The following is a 27,036-nucleotide window of genomic DNA, read 5'->3' as shown; positions in this document are numbered from 1 at the left end:
GCAGGAGCCAGCTTGCACTGATGGGTGGCTTTGATTTTCTTGGAACTTGAGGTGTTCCAGCTCTTGGACAGAGACTTGCCTGCTAAGAGAATCATAGACTGGAAGAGACCTTTAAGATCAAATTCTGTTTCACACCTCCCTGAGCACAGTCTGTAAGACTGAAATTGTCAATAGAAGATATACAGAACAACTAGAATAAATAAACTTCAAGTTATGACTTGCAACCCCCTGAAACAGGCCCAGTTATAAGAAGTCAGTCTCCCCTCTTCACAGTCATTAGAGTCGATATGTCATAATTCTGAAGTATAAAGCTAATTTTGGTTTTATGGTTAAGCACAGTTATGTATTTTCCTTCCTTTACAAAAGCGTTAAAGCTCCCTGAACATGAGGGCAGCAATTCCTCGCTTCCCGCGGCAGTGAAGCCGCGGCCGGGCTGACGAGGCCGGTGCCCCGCACAGTACAGGCGGCTCGGGGTACCGCGCAGGGCCGGACTGGCACAGTCAGAGCCAGGTGCGGTTTAATGGCGAATTCCCAGCGTGTTCCTCCCTCTGGGGCAGCCTGCCCGGCCGCGGGGCCGGGAGCTGCCTGCCCCTCGCAGCGGGCAGCCGCCGGTGCAGGGCGCCCGCCGCCGCCCGCAGCCCTCCGGACCCGCGGGTCAACAGCGCCTTAATCCCGCACGGTGGCCTCAATTCCACCGTTTTTCCTACTACGGAGACTCCCTGCTAAGGAAGGGAGCCCGCAGCCCTGAGCGGCTGAAGGAGCCTTGCCGCCGAGGAAGGGAGCCCGCGCTCCTGCTCTGTGCCCTGAGCGGCTGAGGGAGCCGGGCACCCCGCGCTCCTGCCGGGCTTGTGCCGCAGCCGCAGAATGGGCTCTCCGCTCTCACCAGGCTCTCAGCAACGTTTTAATGGCACAAACGCGCTGGGAGCGCTTGGAGCAATAACGTTCCTGCCCTTTGCCTCGGGGACAGTGCCGAGGGACCGCGTGCCTCCCCCATGCCGGGAGGAGACTCGGGAGACCTCACAACAATCTACAGCTTGCTCATGAGGGGAAACGGAGGGGCAGGCACTGATCTCTGTTCTCTGGCGATCAGTGTCAGGACCCGAGAGAACGGTCTGAAGCTGTGTCAGGGGAGGTTTAGTTTGGATGTCATGAAAACGTTTTGCACCCAGAGTGGCTGCGCACTGGAACAGACTCTGGATGGCAGTGGTCACAGCACCAAGCCTGTGTGAGTTCAAGAAGCATTTGGACACGCTTTCAGGCACAGCGAGACTGCGATGCGACTCTTGGCACAAGGCGTGTCTGCTGTGCAGGGCCAGGAGGGGTCGGGCTCCCTGGTACCGCTGGGTCCCTGCCCGCTCGGGCTGCCCCGCGGCTCCGTGACTCCATTTCCCGGCGCGCCGCGGGGCGGGAAGGGGCGGGAGCGAAGATGGCGGCGCTGGGGGCGCGGGGCACGGCGGCGCTCCCCGCGCGGCTGCGGGCGCTCTGGGCGCTCCCCGCGCGGAGGGCGCTGGCGGCGGATGCGGGCGGTACGTGAGGGGACCCGGGGCACCCCCAGAGCGCTCCCGGCCGTCCTGGCCTCGGGGTCCAGCCGCCCCGCGTGTTCGTGTGCGGCTGCGGTCCCCTGGGGAGGGATGCGGATCGGAGCGGGTGTGGGGCCGCGGAGGGTCCGGCGGGGCGGGAGGAGCCGTGAGGGCAGGGCGTGTCCCCTCGGTGACCGTGGCCGTCCCCTCAGCCCCCGGGTAACGGCGTGTGCCCTCTCCCGCAGAGGGAAAGGCCGCCCAGCCCAAGCCCGCCTTCACGGACGAAGCGGTTCAGACGCTGCTGTACAAAATGACGGGACTCGACCTGCACAAGGTGTTCCGGCCTGAGAAGAAGGGCCTCAAGCCGCCCCACTACAAGCTGATGACCGAAGCTCAGCTGGAAGAGGTAGGCTGCTCTGCTTCCTTCGGAAGAAAGTGTTGATTTTAGCAAAATACCTGTAATAGCCCAGATTTCTGCCTTCCTTACTGCTGTGTTTGAAAACATACTGGTTTCTTTTCTTTGTTTCGGATTGTTCTCTAAATCAGTGTAAATCAGTGTCTCTTCACTTGGAATAGATTGGTTTGTCCAGTTTTGTGCGATTTTGATGGAATATTGAAGGAAATTTGACATTTTTTTTCGTTTAGTGACAGCTTCTCTTTATTAGCCTGTTATGCTTCCTAACTCTGTCAAATACCTTCATCTGATATTTAAGTTATAGTCCTGGGAATCCTTTGACTACCTTTTTTCCCTCTCTCTTCTGGTCTGACTTCATTTCAGATGACAAAGGGCTTGACTTAAGCCAGTTCTGCTGTAGCCACAATTAAAGCTATATACAAACAGTTGTAGTTTATGCTTTGGGGGAAATTTACCATGGAAGAACACCTGAAATAAACTTGGTGTTTGCAATAGTTTGTCCATTGTAGTTTTGTAACTTCTTCAGCGTTTTGTCCAGGTTTTAATAGTGGTAAATTGTTTACATGAAATTCACCTACCTAGAGATGGAATTGGTGTCTCCTTTTTTCTCAACTGCAGAAGAAAAATCAAGCTCGTCTAAATAAAAATATTTGTCCCCAAATTGTGTATTATCTTTCCAATAGGATGATACTTTTAATTGTAAAATTAAACTACTTTTTTTCCCCCCTACAAGGCCACAAGAAAAGCCATTGAGGAAGCTAAAACAAAACTAATCATGCCCCCCGTTTTGAATGAACGAGAGCCAATTGATGATGTCTTAGCAGAAGACAAAGTCCTTGAAGGAACTGAAACTGCAAAATATGTGTTTACAGATTTAAGTTACTCCATTCCACACCGTGTAAGTAACGTGATCAACATTCTTAATTTGTTCTCAAAATAAGCTTTAATGCAAATGTAGATGGATCAGCAGAGGGGCTGACGAGTCAGTCTGGTACAAGGCAGTAGAGAAAAATATTTCTAAATACCTGCTTGTAGCTGATAATCATAAATTACATTCTGCTACTCAAAAGCAGGCATGGGAAAGCTGTGTGGTAGGTAGTTAATTATTTTATAAGCAGGTGCTTGTGATATGCTAGGAATGCTGAGTTCTTCCATGCTCCTAGAAGCTTTTTGTAGGATTGGATTTCTTTGTAAGATGGAACTACTCCACACTTGCAAAGATCTGGAGGAAAGCTGTGGAAATGATGAATGAGTTGCCAGGAGAGCTGTAAAGAAAGTCTAATGGAATTGGGGAATAAAAGGATAAAGTTTCCTTTGTGTACTGAAACATCTCAGTTGTCTTTAAGTACCAGTAATAAGAGGCCGGAAAAATTCTAACCACCTTCTGATTCCAAGAACCTTTTATGGTTCAAATGTGCATATAGTGATGATCCTGTGAAATGAACTGTCCAGTCTTCCATCTATTGCTCTATCTGAGAGCCTTCTCCAGGAAACTGCTGTTTGTTCTCCTGCTGCACCATTGTCTTCATTTGAAAGACAGCTGTCTGCTAGGGAAGGCGGGAGCCCCCCTGGAATGGAGAATGTAAACCCCCTCCCTCTGAATTATTATAATTTTGAAATTAAGGGGCTCTCATGCAAAGATATGGGAATAGGAATAACAGTTCTTTACTAGTACGTATAACAAGGCAAACAAAAGCCAGTTCCTGTGGCATTAACACAAACCAGGGACCCGGTGACTCCTCTCGAGTGCAGGCCCTTCCCCCTCGGTGCATTCCCGGCAGGAATGAGCGGCATCCCGGCCTGGGGTGCGGTGTAGCAGAGGTTTCACGGCGGCGGCTGGAACTGCTGCCGGTGCCGGCTGCGGCGTGGGGAAACCCAGAGCAGGAGCGGAGAAACAGCGGGGCCGGGGCAGCGGGGCCTGGCTGCGGGCAGGGCAGGGATAGCGGGGTTCGGGATTCCCAGAGAGCACTCGGGGTTCCCAGAGAGCACTCGGGGTTCGAGATTCCCAGAGAGCACTCGTGATTCCCAGAGAGCACTCGGGGTTCGGGATTCCCAGAGAGCACTCGGGGTTCCCAGAGAGCACTCGGGATTCCTAGAGAGCACTCTGGGTTCGGGATTCCCAGAGAGCACTCTGGGTTCGGGATTCCCAGAGAGCACTCGGGGTTCAGGATTCCCAGAGAGCACTCGGGATTCCCAGAGAGCACTCGGGATTCCCAGAGAGCACTCCGGGTTTGGGATTCCCAGAGAGCACTCGGGGTTCGGGATTCCCAGAGAGCACTCGGGGTTCGGGATTCCCGGGGCACTCCAGGTTTGGGATTCCCAGAGAGCACTCGAGGTTCAGGATTCCCGGGCACTCCAGGTTCGGGATTCCCAGAGAGCACTCGGGGTTCGGGATTCCCAGAGAGCACTCGGGGTTCGGGACTCCCAGAGAGCACTCGGGGTTTGGGATTCCCAGAGAGCACTCGGGATTCCCAGAGAGCACTCGGGGTTCAGGATTCCCGGGCACTCCAGGTTAGGGATTCCCAGAGAGCACTCGGGGTTCGGGATTCCCAGAGAGCACTCGGGGTTCGGGATTCCCAGAGAGCACTCGGGGTTCGGGGTTCCCAGAGAGCACTCGGGGTTTGGGATTCCCAGAGAGCACTCGGGGTTTGGGATTCCCGGGCACAGGAGCAGACGGTGCTCAGTCCCTCAGGGCTGAGCTCCAGCGGTGCCCCTGCATTGTCCCCGCAGTAGGTGACAGCCCTCCCCAGCCCTGTCTTTTACCTGCCTCTATTGTCACGGTATTTCTGTCCCCCCAGAAAGAAAACTCCCAAAAATCAGAGGAGTTCCCCCTCCCCACTGCCTCAAGCACCCAACCAGCAGTGCTTCTTACCAACTCAATGGGAAAAAGTTCCACAAGTAACAAGGAAAGAAAAACCCAACCGCCAACAACCATACTGAAAACTTTCCTGTCCAACAAAGCTTTCCATTTGCCACCCTAAAGCAGTTATGCTTGTGAACAGATCTAAGTATATTGTTTAATTTGTTGGTTTTTTTGCCTTGCACTTGTTCTTACTTGATTCTAGCCTACCTCTTGCAAAAAGGTACAAAGGTGCACGACACTTGCATTCCTAATTTTGTATGTGTTATTAAAAGATAAAATCAGTCTAACTTCGTCTGGGTGGGAGTCATGTTACCTCTAAACTTCCCAGAGCCATGGCTTTCAGTGTTGGCACAGCACAGTTGTCAGACAGTAAAACTGAGGTGCAAAAGCAGCACTTATTCAGCAGGAATGAGGCAGAAATGATGAATCTGGCATATGGCAACAGTCAGTTAGAAACTGGTGTTACAAGGGTGACCTTAGGAGTAGAAGGACTTTGACAAATGAGGGTTTTTTAGGATGGTTCTGACTATGAAGAGAGAAGGCTTTTCACAATGTTTGGTTTTTTCCTCATTTGCAGGAACGTTTCATTGTAGTTAGAGAACCAAACGGGGTGTTACGCAAAGCCACCTGGGAGGAACGAGACAGGATGATCCAGATATTCTTCCCAAAGGAAGGGCGCAGGGTGATTCCCCCAACATTATTCAAGGATGAGAACCTTGGGGTAAGCGCTTCTTGGCTTTGAAACTGAGCACTTTTACTTCATTGCAGTCTGATGATAGTGAAACTGCTCTCTGGGCAGAGTAACTCGGAATAAACCATTCTGCATGGGCGTGTTTAGTGCTTGAATTCTGTTTGGAACAATTGCCTTTCATTGTAACTTAGTTAAAATACTTGAAACAAAGTTCCAGGTTAGGGCCCAGTAAATCCTGGGTAGGTGTAAACACTGTGTCATACTAGAAATAATTGTACATTTAATCTGGAAACGTGAACTGGTGTTTCAGAATCAGAAATCAAGAAACATTATATTAATGTCATCAAGGCAGTTGCTGTACTTCTGTCCATGCTGTCTTTTGATGAAGGGGTTACTCATTGTGTTTTGATTTTGGAGAGTTGGGATGGTGGAATTACATAATCTACCCCTGCATCCAAACTGTTGTTTCAGACTGTATTTCAGCAAGACCGTCATGAAGATGTCCTGAATATGTGCATTGCTCAGTTTGAGCCAGATTCACCTGACTATATCAGAGTGAGTTCACTTTCCATTTTTCTAGCAAAAAAAAAGATCCTAGTGAAAAATTGTGGGGTTTATTTTGTAAACATAAATATTTATCTGGGAGCAGAGGTGTTGGTCATATGTGCTCTAATTTCTCCCACATAGATTATCCTTGTGATAAGTTTTGGGGTTTATTTTTATGCAGAACAGTAACACAGGATTTTGCACAAGTGATTTTTACCAGCCTAGAAGAACACTGCACATATAAAAATAGTCTTTATTCAGGTACTTTTGGTATCAAAGCAGAATTGATGGTAACACTTGTCAGGGGCTCTGAGCAGAGTTTTGCTGCTGAAGTCACACTGACTGCTGGCTTGGGAGCTGGCAGGACCAGCTAGGGAGCTGACAAAGTCCATTTTGAGAAACAGCACTGTGCACAAAGTACTATTTTTGACAAAGACCAGCTACAAAAATGTAGTTCTAGCAGAATAAAATTAGTAGCTATAGGTGCTGATAAATGTTAGTCTACACTTGCTTTTAAAATGTTTACTTCTCTTTAAACTATAATGTTCTCAGTGATTTGAGAAATTGTAACTTGTATTAGGTGATTTTTCAAGTAGCTCTTTTTCCTAAGAAAGTTTCACAGCTCTTTCCTCTAGGATTTTTCCCCTGAAAGAATAGATGCAGCTTGACAGCAGTGCAGTGAAGGTCCAGAGCTTATGTCCCTGTCTCCCCAAACGCTCAGGAGAGACAGGATTTAGCTTCCTTTTACCATAAGGATGTCTGTGCCTGAGTACCAAGGACTGGGCTACCCCAGTGTTACCCTGAATTATAACAGGCATATGGTTCAGCATGTGGCTTACCCCTGCACCTTAGGGAAATGAAAAGGACTGAAAACTCTGAGAGGTACAGGGGGAAAGCTGACACCAGGCTCCAGTTCTGCCATGAACAAGCCCGTGTGTGTGCAGGTTCACCACCGCACCTACGAGGACATCGAGAAACACGGCAAGTACGACCTGCTGCGCTCAACCAGGCACTTCGGGGGCATGGTGTGGTACCTGCTCAGCAGGAAGAAGACAGATGGCTTACTCATAGACATGATCAACAGAGACCTGTGAGTACAGCCTGGCACTTGGTAATCCTGCCTTGCCTTAGAAAAGTACTGCTGTGCGACAATAAAAACAGTATTTCTGTCAGATGTAGGAAAGTTCTCATTTACCTGGTGTTTTAGGCCAGCTCTAACAGCTGTGTAGGTACTGTTAGCTGTACAGGAGCACCAGTAACATGAAATTGTAGGGTGTATATATAGGTTTCTGTAGAAATTAGCCTTCTATGGTTTTGGGGGTTTTGTTTCCCATGTAATTGTCAGAACACTTCCAGCTCTGAGCACTTCTGGTGTTAAAGCCCGGCATTTCCATACTGAGTTCAGTTTCGGCTTATAGAGTTGATACACTCTGGGTTTTAGAGCAATTCCTAAGTAGCTTAGGAACATGTAGATAAGGTTTCATTTTAAATGGGTGTATTTCTATAAAACATGGTGCTAAATTTATTCAAAGTTCCCTGAAGTGAAAAAATATTCAATAATTCAAAATGCCACTAGAGCTGGGAGAAATTTGTACAATCAGAACTCCAGGTTGCAGTGATAGTGGCATTTATTTTCTGCTGTTTCAGTTAAAAACTTGGAACAGGTGGTCAGATCTTGCTTTTTAAACTGAGCATATGGAGCAACCAGGAAGGTTCCTGGTTTACAATCGGATTGGTAAAAGGAAAATTCATGTATCCGGCCAATTTAAACAGTTTGGAATGTCTTTTCCTGCCACACACTTCAGTAGTTTTAAACTCAGCTGAGAGCTCTGTGTCACAGGATTTCTCATGCTACTTCTGTAAAACATACCGGTCATTGCAGTCTGTGTTAGAAAGTTCCACTAAACACTCATAATTGGTAATTAATTGTATTTTCAGAGGGATGTTGGCTGAATTACTGCTGAGCAAGCCAGCAGGCTTCAGCTGCAGGAGGGATAGAAAGATAGGTACTTGCTTGTGTATTCCAGGGACTGGATACTCAGTGGAACCAGCAGTTTGACAGCCTGTGCTGTGCAGAGTACATGACAAAATACACTCTCTGTAAGCACTCTGAGAGGGGATTGCTAAAATGAGCCTTTCTTTGTTTAGGCTGGACGATGCTACAAGTTTAATTACACTGTATCATATGCTTCACCCTGAATGTCAGTCAGCAAAGGAAGCTAAAGAACAGAAACTTCAAGGAGTTGATCTGATCAAGGTAAGCCTTTCTGCTTCGACATAACCTGCAGAAGAGAGCTTTTAACCAGCGGAACCCCAGTGAGTAGTTACATTTCTCCTTACCTTGGGAAGCAGACACTTTACCAGAACTGCTGTACATGCCATGCTGGGGTTTTTGTTAAACTCTATACCTACAGCTGCATCAGGACTCCAGTTGTGGCTGGCTGATCTGGCACTGGCATGATGGTTCTGCTGTTACATTAACCTCTCTCCTGCCATGGCTGCAGGTATTTGTGAAAACTGAATCCCAGAGAGAAGGTTACATCCAGCTGGCCCTGCAGGCTTATGAAGAAGCAATGGCTACTTCTTCAGCTTCATGAAGTAAACCTCAGCTCATCAGAAGTTTTAAGTCTGTTTATAAACATTTTCTGTACAGGATTTCACAATAAATACTTACAAATGACTGCTATATTATGTATTTTTCTTTACTGAAATACGTGTGAATCACAACAGCGGTTTATTTTGAAAAGTTCTCTAAATGAACCTAGAGCAGCCCTCATGACTTGTTTTCACTGACACTGTACCCTGAGTTCAATTTTTTTATTGTTCCATCTGGAATCTAAGGAATTGCCCACAATTCATTTTAGTTATTGAGGTAAGTGCAGGGTCTGGACAGCTTCATTTAGGAAAGGGTGTAACAAACACTTCTAACCCTCAAGCTGTATCACTGCTCTGTTGGAGCTTTCAACTACAAGTGGTGTCTGAAAAAGGAACTGAGCTGATACTAATGGTTACCAGTGCTAGGTGGCAGCACAGTGAATACATAACCACATACCTCAGTGGTGGTGCTAAGAAAAGTCAGGTTAAAATACTATTTTTCATCTACTGTGCTCCTGTTTCACAGATTGGGAATATACACTATGGAAGCTGGGTTATTCTGAAGAATTTTACTATTCTTAGTAAATATTACTAGTAAATGGAGAACTGAGGAGCAGAATGTTTAAAAGGATTTATTGAATCGCTTGATAAATGAAAACATTTTTTTTAGTATGTTCTGGAGCAGGCTTACATCTTGAATTTCAACATACTGGAAGCTGATTCTCTCTGTACAGTTGCTAGCTGTGCACTTCCTTCTACATGTACATGGTCCACTTCTGATACAAAAATCAAAATAACGTGTAGCACATAGTCCACAGAACTTCATTCCTCTGGGTTTTGACCAAATTATTTCCTGATTTGGTCATCTAAAAAAGGATGTTCACTCATCTAAGATCTCTTCATCCAGATTGATATCTGTGGTATCAATATCCTCCAGATCCAAGTTATCTAAGTCATCTTCCAAGTCCAGCAGTGTCTAGGGAGAGAAAAGACTGGATGAGGGAGATACCACTATGGTTACAGGTGATGCAGCTTGTGGGATGGATGTGCACTCTGCAAACCCCAGCCAAGGCCTCATGAGGAACACAATGCTACAGGAGGCTGGAGAGCAGCCGCCTGCTTGGTGAGGAAGCCTCTGCCAGCAGTGCAGCTTTTTACCAAGTGAGCAGCTGGGTTTGAACCCTCCTTGCCACCCCTGCCTGCTGAACTGCTGTGTTACTGTGTGCAGGGCTCTGAACACTGCTCTGGGACTGCCAGAGTCAGCAGAGTGCAGTAGCTTGGTTAAATCACGCTCACTGAAGTCTTTAATGTAAAATGAATTGAGTGCTTATACTTCCACTCATAAAACTGTTTGGGTACCTTTTGATCTCTTGCTGGAAGGTTATCAGAATTCTGCACAACTGTCTTCATCACTTCTTGTTTAGGAGAGGGAACTGGTTCTTCAGCCTTCTTCTAATGGCAAAAAATTAGTTTTTATTCAATTTAAATTCTTTCAACAAAAGCAGGTAAACAACAGCAGACCTCTAATGCTCTCTTACAGCTTCCCTCAGTAACTCTTGTGCCAGATCTTCACTGTCAGAAAAGATTCTAAAAGAAAAGACTCTAGAAGAAAAGATTCACTCCACTGGAGACTATTTCCCTTCCCAGTGTATTTGAAGCAGTTGATGATGGAACTGATAAAATGAGAACCTTCAGAAATTATCTATTCATTTTAAACACTGAAGTGCTGTTAGTGATTGTCAACATCCTCAGCAGGAGAGACTAAGTTAGTTGAGACTGACAGCAAATTTTAGTAGTTGCTGGGCTTAGTGTTCCAAATCCTATATGGTTTTCTTCTTGCTTCACTGCTGCACAAATTTTATATTAAGATAATTCATCAGTCAGTACTATTATTGAAGCAATGGTACAATTAGATTAATTCTATATTTAAGTACAGTTAATTGATCTCTTACAAAATGTCCCTATTCAGCCTCAGCTGTAAGAGACAACTGGGGTTTAGGGCTTCTGTGAGAACAAGAGCTGAATGCAAAGATTCACTGAGGTCTTGTTTTCAGCTTAGTTAGTCTCAGTTCTTTCCATTTGTTTCCATAGGTAGCCCAGACAGTGTTGTTTATCATCTTTAACAAATGTGCAGACGAGTTTGATTTTGCTTTAATAGTATTTCCTTCGATGCACAAGAGGCAGAGTCACTAGAGAGGCTTGAGAGTAACCTAACCTCTCCGCTCTGTCAGGGATGTCCAAAACTATGTTTTGTAGTGCACCTCCTATGAGGAAAAACAGACAATGGACAGCTGTAGCTTTTCTGTTTCTCCTTCAGTTTCCAGCGCAGTTTTGATTTTAGATGTTTATAGCCTCAAAGAGTTTGTGCCAGTATCACTGCTTTTAAGAAATTCTGCATTATGATTTTCACATACAAATGTAAAGTGTATTCGACTTGAGCAAAATTAGAAGTTGTCATCTTCTCCTAAGGCTCTGAAAAGCTTTAAGTTTCTTTCAGTCTCTGTACTTATACCTTATACTTGTCCTATTTTCTGCATTAGAATTGGACAACTGAGATGGTAAAAAAAATTAGTTTGTTACTTCAGCCATTGATTAGAACCTATGGTCAAGTACCGGAGTAGGATTCCTGGCCAGTTAGTTATGGAGCAGTGTTATTCCACAGCCATGGAGCACACCAACAAGGAACACAGAGCATTTGACATTGCTGTAATAGGCAAGAGTTTCCATTTCCAGCTACTGAGCTTTTAGAAAACCAGCTGCAGTCGAGGCAGTGTTTGTAGATGCAACTGGAGTTACTTTTCTGTAGGATGAATTCAATGGAAAGACTCCAGAACTACTCACACTACACAGGGTGACCCAAGGTAAGGAAGCACACAAATAATTTCACAGTCAAGAAGCTGTTAGTAAGTAGAGATGTAGATAAAAAAGAACATGAGGCCAACTGCAGCACTTACAGTCAAGGTAATAAAAACAACAATTTGTCCATTACTGGTGAAATATTCTCCAGGGTAGAAGTTACTGTAGGATAGCAAAGTTCTCCCTTAGATTCATCACTCACTGACCTGAGATGTCATTATTCCAGAGGGCTCAAATCCTTTTGCTTCTTCAAGTAAATTTCTTTCTTCATTTGGCTAAAAGTAAAAAAAAACCCAGACACATTTAAGTGTTGCACTGAGTTGCTTAGAGCTGGTTTTACACAGCACCAAATGTTACAGTAAGACCTTCTACTTACAGTGACAAGGGGGTATTCCCTGGCTGGCCTCAAGTCAGCAAGACTTTGCTTAACATACTCTTCAGCTACAAAAGCTTCCTTTAATCCAGGGAAAAGATTTTCGTATTCTGTGGGATCAGCAAGGGACTCAGCAGCCTTCTGATTGACTTTAGAGAGGTTCTCCCGCCAGAGTTTAACAACCCTGAGGATGCAAACCAGATTTGTTACAGACAGCTCATTCAGACAGCACAGCTCATGCTCTGCATATGCTTAGAAATTACCTTGAAACTTGGCTTGGCAAATACGTCCGTGCAAGGAAAGCAGCTTCAGGGAGACGGCCAGTTTTGATCAGGAGTTCCAAACATGAATCAAGCCTAAAAAGATTTCAAAATGTGATTTTAACCAGTAAACTTAATAAAAACAAATTTTTGTATTAGAACAGCTGTTTATTCTATTCCATTATTTTAAGGTGCTTTCATTTCAGACTTTAAATCTAGCAGCCATCATAGAATGAGCTTTTCTGAGAAGAACCTATGCTCATTTCTCTCCATGAAATTTTCAGTCAGCTGAAGTTAACCACTTGAAGAACCTGAGGGTCTCCACACTTGAGACACCGGAACAGAACAATCAGAAGCTCATTTGCTACTTACTTTCCCTGCAGGAAGTAGCTCATAAATGCCACATTATTCTTGCCATCCTTTTCTGCACCTTCTGCCAACTTGTTCACCATGCTGGCATTCCCTGAAGCTGTGGCCAGGAGCAGCAGCCCTCCGTAGTCTTGGGCATGGTGGAGACACTCCTGGGCTAAGCCAAACTGGCATTTACTGATGGCAAGCTCTGCAAGCTGCTTCCACTTCTGTTCTGACTGATTGTACAAAAAGGGGAAAGGGAGGGAAAGAAAAAAACCAAACCACTCACACTTCTGAACAGCATTTAAAGGTTTTCAGAGCACTCAGTATGAAAATACAAGTTGAGTTGTGAAGGTGCTGTATCCCATGACTACACCTGTCTTCCCACTGAGGTACTGCGATTACTGCAGCGTCCCAGCATGATACAGTGAGTGCCAAAAGATCCCTACCTAGCTGTAACACTACATAAAATAAACAGCTCCTCAGTAAACATGGAGGAGGGAAGCAGACATAACTCTGGAAATTTAACTAACCATCTCTTAAAGCTCCCAAGTTAACCCTCAGAACGCTGAAAGGCATTTATGTCTGTAACTAAGTTAACATTCCTTCTAAATAACTGGATTATTTTACAGCAGGAACAAGGAGATCGAATCTCTACATAGTAATGATGGGACAAATCAGTTTTTTAAGTGCAGCAGTCTAAGTCTGCCAAGGCTGGAAGAAAGGTCTGAAGGTTTCAGCCTTGTATTTCCTCCTCACTGTTAAGCACTGGAGATTAAACTTGGTTCTGGGCTCAAGTTTTGCATTCTCCAGGCGTTCCTGTAGCTTTCTGAGCAGACATCTGTATCCCACAGCCTAGATTCCTTTGAATTATGGGCAGAACTCCAGCAAAGGAGTTGGAGACATTTCAGTTGTGTTTAGGGAGTTGTACTGCATCCCTACATACCACTGCCTTTCCTTACAGGGGCCTCTCAGACTCCTGCTAATACTCAGAGTCCAGGATGAATCACCCAAATGTATATCATTACCTCTGCTTCCACTGCAAGCTGATAGGCTATTTTTAATTCTCCAAGTTGAAGAGCAAGTTCAAAACGATGCTCTGGATCTGTAGATACTGCAAGAGCTTGTTGTTTGAAGCCCTAAAATAAAAATCCGACAGTGAAGCTGGGACCTGTCAGGTGAAATATAATCCTAAATACTTTAACAAAAGCACTCTGAACAGAAGGTTACAGTGTTCTCAAACAAACAGGATAATTAACAAGAATTAATGCTCACAGATAATATCACTGGGTTTTGCTTAGCAAACTCAATTAAGAATGTCAATAAACTGATTTATTTAGTTGGATAACTAAGAAGTAGTTTTCTTGCCTGTTTTTCAAGAAAATGTGCAACTCTGGTCCTCTGTTCTTTTGGGATTGTGGGAAGAACTTTGTCAGCCATGCCGAAATCCCTCCTCATCACAGCAGTTTGATATTCGAGCACTGAGACCAGCAGAGAGTAACTCACAATGTTTAGCTCTTTATCACCCAAATACAGCCTGTTGTCCTTGGGGATATAGCCCAGGAGATACATTGTTCTGAAACAAAACAAAGAGCACTCAGCTTCAACAGATCCACACAAACCCCTGGTACTAAAGCAGGGCACAGCAGCAGCTGCCAGCGTGCACCTTGAACCCCCTCTACTGAGAGAGCAGCAACTCACCTGTCCAGGTGGGCAATGGTGACAATCTCTCCTCCAACGTAGTAGTTGAGTCTGTTCACAGAACTGGTGTAAATAAAGCAGTCACCGACCCACAGACCTGTTTTCACAATCTCCTGGATCTCACCAAGAACCTGCAAAGCAAATTTTGGGTAATTAGATACATAAAAAGGTACTTCTAGCAGAAGGTAGCAGAAAGACTACTGCAATTTAAAATATAATTCCATATTCTATACTTTAATTGTTGGGCAAGTTGCAAATGTAAGTTTAGATGATAATTTCATTCTACATGCATGCTACCCTAATTCTTAATTAAGCTAATTATAAATCTAGGAAACAAGCACCAAACTAAGCATTAAGCAAGACAATCAAAGGTGACTTTCCTTCTGAAATTTTGATTCACCGCATGAGGTTTTTTCACTTCTCAAACTTGAATAACATTTAAAAACTTGAAAAAAAATTAAGCAATGACCCAAAAGTGTGTTTTAAAAAATATCTCTATGACTCTCTGACAATAGTGAACAGATGAAGAGAAATGCTGGCATCAAAGTCTGTTATGCTGGGATTCAGACAGGGATACACTCCTTGTGAATCCCAAAAAAATGATTAAGCGTTCCTCGGGCAGGTGCACAATGTGTGATAGTAAAAATGGTCTGGAAACTAAAATTTAAATTGGACTATGTTAAAGACTAAGTTTGCTGCACTCTCTTGCTTCTACCATCTCTAATCTCATTCCACTTTTAAAATAGAAGGTACCTCAAAGGCATCTTCAATTCCATCTTCAGTGACACCTTCATGTGTTTCTTGGGCTGCTGCCACTTTTTCTGACAGGTACTTGAGAATGAAGAATGACTCTTCTGTAGCAATGCACACGAGCTCACCCGAGTCAGACCAGAAAATCTGTGACAGCAGAATCAACAGTGGCAGTGTTACTCACCCCGGGCTAAGAAGGATGATGTGGGAATTAAGGGTCAAACACCCCAACTCTGGAAGCTTTAGGACTGAGAAGTCAACACATACAGGAATTTTTCTGCCCTTTCTGTTACATTACTGAGATAAACTTAAATTACTACTTTATTATTGACAGCTTTGCTTCATGCAAGAAAATCAGTTTAGTGAAAAAAATATAAATCAGTAAATCAGACAGGTAAATATCTTCATTCCCATGCAGAAACTCACATGTTTGGGCTGGATTTCAATCCTGCGAATCAGCTCTGTGTTCTCCCAGTCATAGAATGCCAAGCCATTAACAGATCTGACTCCCAACAGAAAGCCACCATAGATGCCTACAAGAAAATAAAGGTGGAAGAAATCCACGTTGCACAGAAACCATACCAGCAGATCTATTTTAAAAGTATTTACCTTCTGCTCCAAAATCAGGCTTGAACGACTTCTTCTCTTTGAAGTTTTTAAATATCTTTACAACACTGTTGCTCTCCCTGATTGCATACCTAAATAGATTCAATTGTAAATAAACAAAACAATTATTTTGTTTCCAAAGTAGTAAATTACTAAACTATAAGCTGCTACAAAACAACTGCATTTGAGTTATCTTCTAAAACCATCAGAGTGCTAAAAATACAAACTTTTCAAGTAGGACAACTACTGAAAGTTCATTTTACATGCATGTTTCATGGCCTGAAAACTAAAGTAGCAGCTGCAAATGTAATACAAAGGAAAAAACTTGCAAGACTTACTCTGAAGAGTCATGTGCCCACACAAACTCCTGTGCAGAACCAAAACTCTTGTTCCTCAGAGCCATGGCTGTGTAGATGATGTATTCCCCATCACCACACACCACCACAAACCTGGGGCAGGAGAGAGAGGCACTTGTCAGATATCTGTGTCCAGGTCAACAAGCAGCAGCAAGAAGGCAGATTATCTGTAAAGGTAAAAGCTCCCATGCCCAATCACTGAAACACACAGCATGAGCTTTATATATGCCTAAAATGTCATGGAACTCCATTTCCTTCCTGAGTCGTGCTCCTTCTGGTCTCCACTGAACATCTCTTGGACTTTGGATCACTTTTATTTGAGCCTGTTAACAAAAAAATCCCAACCAATTCAAGAGAAGTGATGAAGCAATGTGTTACCGTCCATTAGGGTTGTGCTGGATTGTCTGAGGATAGATTTCACAGCTGCCCATATCCTTCACAGCCAGTGGCAACCTCTCTCCATCTTTGATTTCAGCATCTCCCATTGCTTTCAAGTTAGCCTGTTGGACTTCAGAATGTTTAGCCCAAATAATTTTTCCATTTGCATCCATGGACATGGCAGGCTCTTCACGACCAAGCTACAAAGTAAGTAAGACGTGAGGCTATGGCAAAAATACATTGTTGATTTTCTTTTCAGTTGAAAATATCAAGTGAAATAGCCAATCTCTATCAAAAAAAGCCGATTAAAATGCCAAAACGTCAGTATTTTACTTATTATGCAGGACAGGATGAATCACAATTTCTCACTGCAAACCATTAAGTGTACCTTAACAATGATGCTGCCCTCATCATAGCCCAGAGCCACGTTGTTGGAGCCCCTGAGGCTGGCCACACACCACACCCTCTCCATGCCGTAGTTCAGGGTGCTCTCCAGGCGGTAAGTGCTGGAGTGCCAGATCCGCACCGTGCCTGGGGAAAAACACAGCCATGGATCCTTTCACCTCGCTGTGAGGGCAGCAGGGGTGCAGCCACAGCACCACAACAGCTCTCCCCTCAGTGCTTTTCCTCTCCTTTCTACACCAGAAAATCCAAAGTTACCATCTTCAGAGCCGGTGATGATGATGGGCAGCTCCGGATGGAAGCTGACACATGACACGTTCTGAGCGTGGCCTTCCAGTGTCTGGACACAAGTTTTATTCTGAAAGAAAGAGAGAATACAATGCCACATTTTAACCCTTATTTCTTAAACAACAATCTCCCCCAAATCCAAAACAGATCTGAAAATTCTCTAGATTTCTTACATTTGCAAGGTGTTCAAACAACAGCACTAAGCTATTAAAAACTGATCGTATTGAGCTGTACCTCCTGCCCAGAAGAAAGCATTTCCCTTGACAGAACTGTTTTCCTCTATTTTCAGATGTGTTTATGGCTAGCACACATGCTTTCTCATGTGTTGTGCTATGTCTGCATAGCACAACACATTAAAGCATGATAGAAAGCTGAGTTCACTGTGAAAAACATCATAACCAAACATTGCATTATAGATGAAAACAGATCTAATTAGGTCTTTGGTAAGAATGTTCATTCACACAGTTTTGAAAGACAGGCTACTCTGCTTTAAGTAACTAAGACTGGAGCATGTACAGTGTCTTCAGCTGCACATGGTGGCAAAATCTCAAGCACTGTTGTCTAATATTCATGACTGCATTGAATGCTTAAATTGACAATGCCAGCTTCAACTTCTGGGCTTGGATTTACTCCAGGCCAAAAAGTCTTGGTGACCAGAAAGTACCACTTAACAACTTCTGTCTCGCCCTTCTGGCCATTCAGGCCCCTGTAGACAAGAAGAACTCAGGAGCTCTAGGCTCCAGCAACAGAAGTGAATCCCTGGATTAGATCTCTCTTTCCTGAGGAGCATTCAAGCAGGGCACCTCATCACTCCTGCCCTGTTTGGGGGTACAAGCACTGCATGGGTGTCCATGCAACCCATGGGACTGTGCCAATGTGCACAGGATGAAACAGGAGGGGGGGGAAGCTATAAAGATTGAAGAAAAAAAAGAGAGGTGAAAGGATGGAAAGAGTTGATACACGAGCAATATTTACACTTGAACATAGAAGAGGAACAGCTTAATCCACAATAATGAGGCCTTAAAGACAGAGAATTAATTTGTCACAGGAAAAAAATTCTAACAACAGAAACTTTAAACCAAATGTAGCAGCCTGCACAAAGGCTTCTGAAGAGCTGAGCACACACCTGGTAGTCCCAGATCTTCACCAGGCGGTCATCTGCCCCAGAAATGAGGTATGGCTTGTCCCCACCACTGTAATAGTCAATGCAGTTCACCCCTTTCTCATGGCCTTCCAAGGTGAAGTTGGGAGAGGATGATCCAAGCTGCCACACCTGACCAATAAAACACAAACACCTGTACCCAGCAACCTGCTGTGTCCAGGTCACCCTTGGCACACACAACAGGTATCCTGAAGTACTTCACAAGTCCAAAGAGAAATATCACAAAAGTCCAAAGACACTGTTGTTTTCTTAGGTGAAAAACCTCAACAACTGCTCAGCAAACTACCAGTCGTTCCCCCAAGAAGCACAAATAACATGCTGAATTGCCCATGCTCTCTGCTCATAACTCTAAACATTGAAATTGGTAGCTTTAAAATTTTTTTAAGGACATGAAACCATATAAAGCACTATTTTTAAAAAGTACTACGTGTTTATAAAATTAACTAGTAACTGATTGCTATTATACATTAGTTTCCTCCGTATCCTGAATTTTAATTTTTCCAGCTTCACTAAAGAATATCAAATTTCATGTTAAATGAGGATGCAAGGAAGCAAGTGAAGTGTAGATATATTAGTGTTTTCTCGCATTTATCACGTCAAATCAACATTTACATGCACCTGATCTCAACATCTGTGGCCATATGAAATCAGTGCTGGCATTTTACAGCCAGTATACTGATGATGTACAGGAAATGTGAGGAGGTGTCCCTGCTCAGTGGCTGAAAATCTGTAGTCACAGACACCTAGTAATAGCTGCACAGCAGATGCGACCATGAGAAGGCTGAAGGCATCACTGGAAACAATTCCATGCACAGACAGCCAAGGACATGCAAGTAACAGGAGAGATGCCTTCACCAGTGTTGTTTTTTCTTTTTGGGGCACAGTTAAAGTCTTTATCTGCTATACGCCTTCAATGCTCCCAAATCACTCACTGACAGTAAAACCATCACTCCTCTCCCACTACTCCTTGCCCACATTTCTGTGCAGTCCAAATGGAGATACAGCACTTACAAAAGTTTAAAGAACTACTTTCCAGTTGTTAGAGACAACAGGTAATCTGGTAAATTTTCTGAATTACTTAGCAGATGCCTGGACCAATGTCCAGGTCTTTGTTCAGTCAAAATTCTATTATTGCTTTTAAGAATACCGACCCATTATCCACACAGGATTATTGCTTTGTGTACACTGATAATCACTTAATGACTAAAAAACCCAAATACAGCTTCTCTACCTTAATTGTCCTATCCAAAGAGGCACTGGCAAACTGGTTATTGTCTTTTGGGTTTATGACAATCTGCATGACGTAATGGGTGTGTCCTTCAAACACCTGAGAACAAGACCATTTCTTATCCCAGTCCCAGAGTTTGATCAGCATGTCATCTGGAAAAAAACAGAAACGACAAACAAGCAAGCTTCAGTGGGTGATAACAACCTCCTCAGAGTGCATAATCCTCCAGAACTTCATGGCACAGGCTGGAAAGGAGGCACTGCTAATAATCTACTTGCATCTATAGGATTACCAGTCCTTCAGAAGGACCAAGGGGGGATGAAAGATGTCTGTTGCTTTCAAGTCAGATTCCCAGCTAAAAACTTACTCCAAACCACGATGAATTTTTTTTAAAAACAGAACCTGAGCTGTTACGTGACAGTTTGGCACATACACAAATATATGTGTATGTCTGGCAGATTTTAAGAGAAAAAGCTCTTTTCTCTGACAAGAACACAAGTCATTATATTTTAAAGTGCAAATGATATTACATTAAAAAAACATGAACGCATCTACCAAGAAACAACAAAATGACAACTGTCACTTTGGTCTCTTGTTCAAGGACTCCTGAGTCTTCCCAAGAAGACCTGCAAGCCCATACCCCACAGAAAACAGGAGCCTGAGAAGAGCTGAACATGAAAAGATCCCAAAGGACGCTCACCACTGCTCGTGAGGATGAAGGGCTGCGTGGGGTGCACTGCAATGCACCGGATATAGTCGGAATGGGCCTCAAACATGTGAACTCTTTCCAGGGTGTTGTAATTAAACACTCTGATCTGCATGTCATCCTGGGAAAGGGAGGAAAAGCCATGTGAAAAGAAGGCTCTTGTGCAGTGCACCTTCTAGGCAATGCAGGGGAGCTAGGAAAAAACACTCCACTATTGAAGACAACAAAATGTTTAAGGAATTTTGATTGCTAATTGTACAAATTATACTTGGATTCAGAAGGTTATAAATTACTGCTGTTTCAAGTCATTTATGAAATGGAAAAAAATTTCAATCAAATTTTCATTTTTATAAGTAACTGAGTCATGGCAGCATATGGTAATGAAATGAAAACACATTTTTACTCTGGTACAGGGCAGAAGACTAGGAAATTAAAGTTGATAAAAAAACCATTTAGGCATTACCTTAATTTCACCAAAAAAAATTCACTCCATAAAGAAAAATGTGTTGCCAAGACCAGACTACAACTATTCCTCTCAAAGTACATTCACCAAATAAAAGCAGGCATTTTTTTCTAGTGGCGAGCAAAACTAAAAAATTATTTTTAATATAACAAAGAAAAAAAGTAGAAAGCAATTTTAAATTCATCTTACCTAGGACTGTCAGTAGTTTCATCTTAGTTAAGGTAGAACCTATGATACTGAGTCAGAACTCTGTGCTGAGTATGTTCCAGCTGGCAGTAAAAGCTGAAACTCCATCTACCTGGCATTACCTGCAGAGTCAGTCACCTTAGCAGGTTGCTCTTTTTTGAAATGAAAATTTAAGGTTCTAAGCTTCCTTAAAGGAGAAAACTTCTGGGAAACTGTAGTGAAGTATTCCCTTCTCCTCTACAAATTCAGATCAGATTATTACATGATGCAGAATGTAATGGCATGAAAATTGATCAGAGAAAGTGCAGCTGAACAGGAAATCACAAGAGGAAACAGCTTACAGCTCCAGTAACAACCCAGTTCTTCCTCGCCACGAACTTGGCAGCTCTCACAGGCAGGTCACACACTTCAAAATTCTTCACCAGAGTCTGAAAAAAACCAGTTAAGTTTACAGCACTGGAAAAAATACCAACTTCGAAATGAGCTCTTTCTATTTTCTTAACAGTGTCCAATATGTCACTTCCTTGTCTACTGATACAGTGACTCTTGCACTCAGCCAGAGGAGAGCAGTCAGTTAGCAGCAGTGGCTGAAGATTCTGCGCAAATTCCATTTCCAGCAGCAGATGCACAGTTATGCACACTCCCCAGTAAGGCACTCACCTGTGTCTCGTGGTTCCAAACACAGACACTGCCGTTGTAGAGGCTGGCCAGCATCCATGGCTCCGTGGGATGCAGGTCCACGCTCTTGACGCGGTCAGAGCGCGCCGTCAGCTTCCGCTTGATGTCCAGGCGCAGAGGCTGGGGGAACAACGGGGAGCACCCGGTGACTGAACAGCAAACTGGCTCAGGAAAGGGAAAGCTGCAGTCCACTCTTAGAATAAAAGGATCCAATCCTGCTGTCCGTGCAGACAGACGGCTACTACTCTTTTCTATCTATCTGTGTATCTGTTTTTGTAGGAAGACATCACATCCCCACCAATGGCAGTGGCTCTGCTTATTTTAATTCTGTGAAATTCAGATTTTTTTGCCAAAGTATCTCAGCAGAGTCAAAAAAAAAAAAAAAAACAAACCCCCAAAAAAGATGCACTGCACATCCTCCTGGTGTCCCTGAACTATGAAAGCAAAGCAAAGCTCCTAATACAAATGTTAGAAAAGAAATCTTCCCGCTACTTCACCTGACAAACCAGGTAGAAAAGTCAGTTACCACAAGAGAGCATGACATTTGCCCATTATAAATTTACTTCCATTCACAATTCCAAAATTATGCTTTAGAATGGAACACTGTCTTGTAAAAACTGAGAGCAGGGAAAAGTTTAAGTCTTTCCCTTACAAAGAATGCTCTGACCTTCCACTTTCATCACTGGCAATGTAAAGCCAGAGTATTTAAAAGGCATGAAGTCCAGCAAAGTGATTTTCTAATATATTTGAGGCATTGTGGATTCCTTTAGACACTTATTGACGATCATTTAACGCTGCTTTTATCTCAGAGAACTCAGTGGATAATGGCTGACCAAAGAACACTGCATGCATTAATAAAATCCGCAGTTACCTACGTTAGACACTGCAAGGAAAAAAAAACCCATCTGATTATCAGGAAGTACCTGAACCACGGCTATGACACGGGATGTGGAGATGAGTTTGGGTTCTCTTCTCCTGCTACAAACACCAGGAAAGCAAGCACAGCTACGCTTGGCTCCGCGCTTATCCCGGGAACCGCCGGGACGGGACCCGCAGCTCCAGAGGGCCGGGAAGGGCCGCTCCGAGGGCTGAGTACGACACGCACGCCGAGCCCCGGGACAGCCGCCCGCTGGGGTTGAGAACACCACGGGCAGCACCGCGCTGCGGCCCCCGGCCCCTCATACGCCCGGTCCGCCGATCGCGGGGCTGCGCTGCCTCGCCGGGGCCGACTGGGATGGTCACCCTCCCGCAGCGGGGGCGAGGCGCCCCCCGGGACCCTGCCTGTCGCTCACCATGGCCCCGCTGTGCCGAGGTGCCGCCCGGTGTCCCCAGGTGCCGCCCGGTGTCCCCGGCCCCGCTCCGGCGCCGCCGCCCGGGCTCGCTCCGATCTCGCTCCGGTCTCCGACGTGGAGCTTCCGGGCCTGCCGCTCTCGCGACAGCGTCAGGGCATCCCTCAGTCTCGCGAGAGGGAGGTGATCCCGTGGGATGCCGGGACGTGTAGTCGGCGGCGCGGGGCCGGGTGGGAGTTGTGGTCGGCGCGCGCTGCCTCAGGCGCGGGTGCGGCTAGGGGCCGGGAAGGCTCCGGGTGGGCCGGGACCTACCGGGACCGTGGAACCCAGCCCCGGGCCCTGGTACCGCACCCCGAGCGGCGCTCCGTGTGTCTGAGAGCGCTTACCGAACATCTGAACCCTGTCAGGCTCGGTGCTGTGCCGGAGCCTGTTCAATGCCCAACCTCCGTGGGAACAGCCTCAGTGTCTCCTGACCCGGCTCTCTGCCGTTCCCTCAAGTCCTGTCGCTGTCACCACTGTCACCGGTCGCTACCGACCCCTCGCTTCCCCTCACGAGGATGCTGGAGATTGCTGTGAGCTCTTCCCGAGTTTCCTGCGGGCTGAACAGACCAAGTGTCCCAAACCACTCACACGGCATCTCCGCCTTCACCTGCTCGTGGCCTCCTTTGGGCACTCCCGAACAGCTGAATGTCTTTTTCTGTACTGTGATGCCCCAAACTGAGTCCCCTCAGTGTCCCCTGCAGAGTCCCCGCTGCGACCCTGACCGCCCAGTGAGGACGTGTGATGACGATCTCCAGCAGTGCCCGGCTGTGCCCGGGGCTGTCCCCTCAGCGCGGTCCGGCTGTGCCCGGTGCTGTCCCCTCAGCGCGGTCCGGCTGTGCCCGGTGCTGTGCCCTCAGCGCGGTCCGGCCGTGCCGGGCGCTGTCCCTTCGGCGCAGTCCGGCTGTGCCCGGGGCTGTGCCCTCAGCGCGGTCCGGCCGTGCCCGGTGCTGTGCCCTCAGCGCGGTCTGGCCGAGCCCGGTGCTGTGCCCTCAGCGCGGTCTGGCCGTGCCCCGTGCTGTGCCCTCAGCGCGGTCCGGCCGTGCCCGGGGCTGTGCCCTCAGCGCGGTCTGGCCGTGCCCGGTGCTGTCCCTTCAGTGCGGTCTGGCTGTGCCCGGTGCTGTGCCCTCAGCGCGGTCTGGCCGTGCCCGGGGCTGTGCCCTCAGCGCGGTCCGGCCGTGCCGGGCGCTGTCCCTTCGGCGCAGTCCGGCTGTGCCCGGGGCTGTGCCCTCAGCGCGGTCTGGCCGTGCCCGGTGCTGTCCCTTCAGTGCGGTCTGGCTGTGCCCGGTGCTGTGCCCTCAGCGCGGTCTGGCCGTGCCCGGTGCTGTGCCCTCAGCGCGGTCCGGCCGTGCCGGGCGCTGTCCCTTCGGCGCAGTCCGGCTGTGCCCGGGGCTGTGCCCTCAGCGCGGTCCGGCCGTGCCCGGTGCTGTGCCCTCAGCGCGGTCCGGCCGTGCCCGGGGCTGTGCCCTCAGCGCGGTCCGGCCGTGCCCGGTGCTGTGCCCTCAGCGCGGTCCGGCCGTGCCCGGTGCTGTCCCTTCAGTGCGGTCTGGCTGTGCCCGGTGCTGTCCCTTCAGTGCGGTCTGGCCGTGCCCGGCGCTGTCCCTTCAGTGCGGTCTGGCTGTGCCCGGTGCTGTGCCCTCAGTGCGGTCTGGCCGTGCCCAGCGCTGTCCCTTCAGTGCGGTCTGGCTGTGCCCGGTGCTGTGCCCTCAGCGCAGTCCGGCCGTGCCCAGCGCTGTCCCTTCAGCGCGGTCCGGCCGTGCCCGCTGCTGACCCTTCGGAGCGGTCTCGGTGCACGCCAGTGTGGCACTGCTAGGGGACAGGAGCCTGGAGACAGCGCTCCGGGGCCACCTGCCAGGGAGCCCGGCGTGCCCATCGCCCTCAGGGCAAACACTGAGCCTGGTCAGTGCTGCACACCCCGAGACAGGCAATGGAACACTTTCCTCAATCATTTTGCCAGCTAAAATTGCTACAACTCCAAACAGCATCTCACAGAAACATGGGGAAAGTGAGCGTTTGGGAAGCACCAGAGCACGAGGAACCACTCCTGAGGGAATTTCTCCCAGACTGAAGTTCCATCTCTAAAAATTGCATCCCCCACATTTTGTTGTATAAAGGAAAGGAATAACACAGAGGATCTTTATATTCATTGGGATCCCGTTAAAGAAAATTCTCCTTTCCATACAAGTGTTCAGCTGGGAATTAGGAGCTCTGTGTCCTCTATCCCACAACACTGCAAGAAGGATTACACCAGCTGGAGTGTTTAGTCTGAAGGACATGAACAAACAAAAGCCAGAAAGACAGAACAGTTACTGCAATTCTTGTCATTTTCACGCCGACGGAGAAAAGACAGATAATTAAATCTTAAAAAACCTCACAAATCTGATGAAAAGTGAGAAGTGAAATGCCTGAAGCAAGAAAAGGGGCACAATATTGTCAATTGCTATGGATAAGTTTAGACTTTCAGCTTCCTTTAAGTCTTGCTTTCCGCTTTGAATTCATTACAGTGATGATTCTACAATGTAATGAATAACACTTGAAATGTTTGAGTACAGAATCTGAGGATGCAGAATCTGAGGATGCAGAATCTGGATAAACCCTGCCTAAAAGGAACAATTTGAGTAAAATGTATGAATTTTGAGTGTAGTTCAGGATTTTTAGATGGCTGAGGTGGAACACTGAAAGTGATGCAGAGGAAAGTGACCATAATAGAGAATGGAGGTGGTGGGGGATATACAGGACACACTGTGTGTTTCTCCTTGAAAACTCAATGAAGTCTTGTCCAGAGAGAGATGTGACTATTACAGGACAATTAGAGATGGTCAGCAAGGTAAGGGAAAGATGAAGGAGTAGAGCTTGTTAGTCAAGAAAATAACAGCAGAGAAAGGAAGAAATTATTTTGCTGTTAGCTTCTCCTGGGAAGTTGTAGTAATAGAAAAGCTAAGGGAGAGAGAAAAAGCACAGGGTATAAGCCAAGACTAACCTTACAGGAGGAAAGAAGAAATGAAAAAAAGCAATTAAATCCGAAATAAGACATATCCCTCACAAGATGTAAGAGGCAAGTTTACCAGCTGGGTATGAGTTTTGAGTCCAAACCATGATCCATTGTGGAAATTAAATGGGTATACAGAGGGAATATTCTGTGTATTGGTTGGCCTTTTCTGTGGTTTCCCCTGTATCCTGTACTGACCGCTGTTTCACCAGGGGCTGCCTACAAAACAGCTGGAACTCTGGTGTGTCCCTGAGAAGCCTTTCAATACAGGGATTGTTATGAACAAAAAAAAGGTTATCTATTTTTTTTTTAAAGATGCAAAGTTCACAATTTAAACCAATAACTGCCAACTCCCGCTGCCGCCTGGTGACCCGGGAGCGGTGGGGCACCCTCCCTCAGGCACGGGTCCCGGCTGAGCCCGGGGGGGACACCCCGGGGGTAGCACGGGGGTCCCAGAGGCAGGGACCAGCCCGGGTCCCTTTCCCGCAGGGGCAGCTGGGGGGCATAGCCCTGCTGTTTCCTGGGAGATGGCACCCCGACAGATTGATACGCGAATGTAGTCGTTAACTCCCTGTTGTATCAGTGTCACCCTGTCTGAGACAGGTAAATGACTTTTCCTCGGAAGGTGGATGGGGGGGATCAGGAGTTGACATGCAAATAAATTTAGAGCCAACATGCAACGGGACAGGCCCCCCACCAAACACAAGTTAATAAACCCCTAAACTGGAGAGCCAATATGGAATTTAGAGATCAAAGTAGTGTCTGGACATCAGGGGCAAAGTCTGGAGCCATCAAAGACTCTGAAAACCTTAATGGCCCCTCACCACAACCCAAGATGTCAGTCAGAGCCAGGACACAAGATTACCCTCTTGTAGAGTGGGTTCCAGGAGGGTATACCCCAAACTGCTCTCCTGAGTATCTCCAGCTTTGTTTTCTCGTGGATAAAGCTGTGTTTACTTTTCTTATAAGTCAGTCCTGGGAGCGACAGAGGTGGGACTGTGGACCTGTTGGGCCTCTCAGCCTTGAGCTGATCACTTTTCATGAAGGTGTTAAAAGGAGAAAGATCTCCTGCCCTATTTATTTCAAGGATTACATGAGAACACAATCTCTGCTTCAGGGTTTTTTTTTTTTTTGTAACTCAACAGCTATGCTTGTTTATTAAAAGGTAAAAACAGGTAAAAAACCCCAAGGCAGTGTTTTATTGCAGAGCAGTGAGAGAGAGGTAACTGGTCCTTGTGGGCATTGCCCTGAAATTCCTCCCTATCTCACCTCTGCCTGCCTGGCTCTGCAGTAGCACCTGCTGCAGGTTACCTGGAGCAGCACACCTGGGCTGGGCATTTGGCTC

At 46.3% G+C, this 27,036-nt stretch overlaps 2 protein-coding genes across 4 annotated transcripts; one reads left to right on the top strand and one right to left on the bottom strand.

Annotated features, from left to right (window-relative positions):
- Positions 1–1,420: 1,420 nt before the first annotated feature.
- MRPS22 (mitochondrial ribosomal protein S22) lies at positions 1,421–8,715 on the top strand. 2 transcript variants are annotated; one of them, XM_084212409.1, is made up of 8 exons: positions 1,421–1,526; positions 1,766–1,926; positions 2,669–2,833; positions 5,376–5,519; positions 5,961–6,044; positions 6,980–7,125; positions 8,184–8,292; positions 8,540–8,715. In XM_084212409.1, the coding sequence occupies exons 1-8, from the start codon at positions 1,427–1,429 to the stop codon at positions 8,630–8,632; spliced, it is 1,002 nt and encodes a 333-aa protein (XP_084068535.1). In that variant the 5' UTR covers positions 1,421–1,426; the 3' UTR covers positions 8,633–8,715. The 2 variants fall into 2 exon arrangements, with proteins under 2 accessions (XP_084068535.1, XP_084068534.1); XM_084212408.1 differs by having other exon boundaries at positions 8,450–8,715.
- Positions 8,716–9,247: 532 nt separating this feature from the next.
- On the bottom strand, positions 9,248–22,799 carry COPB2 (COPI coat complex subunit beta 2). Of its 2 annotated transcripts, none has more exons than XM_084211960.1 (22): positions 22,667–22,799; positions 21,357–21,494; positions 21,038–21,124; positions 20,042–20,168; positions 19,345–19,493; positions 18,078–18,224; positions 16,922–17,021; positions 16,650–16,792; positions 16,262–16,461; positions 15,866–15,976; positions 15,531–15,619; positions 15,348–15,454; positions 14,925–15,068; positions 14,172–14,302; positions 13,839–14,046; positions 13,499–13,609; positions 12,492–12,706; positions 12,123–12,215; positions 11,863–12,043; positions 11,693–11,761; positions 9,990–10,082; positions 9,248–9,606 (listed from the first exon to the last, which is right to left on the bottom strand). In XM_084211960.1, the coding sequence occupies exons 1-22, from the start codon at positions 22,667–22,669 to the stop codon at positions 9,511–9,513; spliced, it is 2,742 nt and encodes a 913-aa protein (XP_084068086.1). In that variant the 5' UTR covers positions 22,670–22,799; the 3' UTR covers positions 9,248–9,510. The 2 variants fall into 2 exon arrangements, with proteins under 2 accessions (XP_084068086.1, XP_084068087.1); XM_084211961.1 differs by having other exon boundaries at positions 9,990–10,079.
- Positions 22,800–27,036: the final 4,237 nt, after the last annotated feature.

Source organism: Fringilla coelebs (genome assembly GCF_963513975.1).
Source record: "Fringilla coelebs genome assembly, chromosome: 10".
NCBI lineage: Eukaryota > Metazoa > Chordata > Aves > Passeriformes > Fringillidae > Fringilla > Fringilla coelebs.
This window is presented reverse-complemented; position numbering and strand designations above follow the sequence as displayed.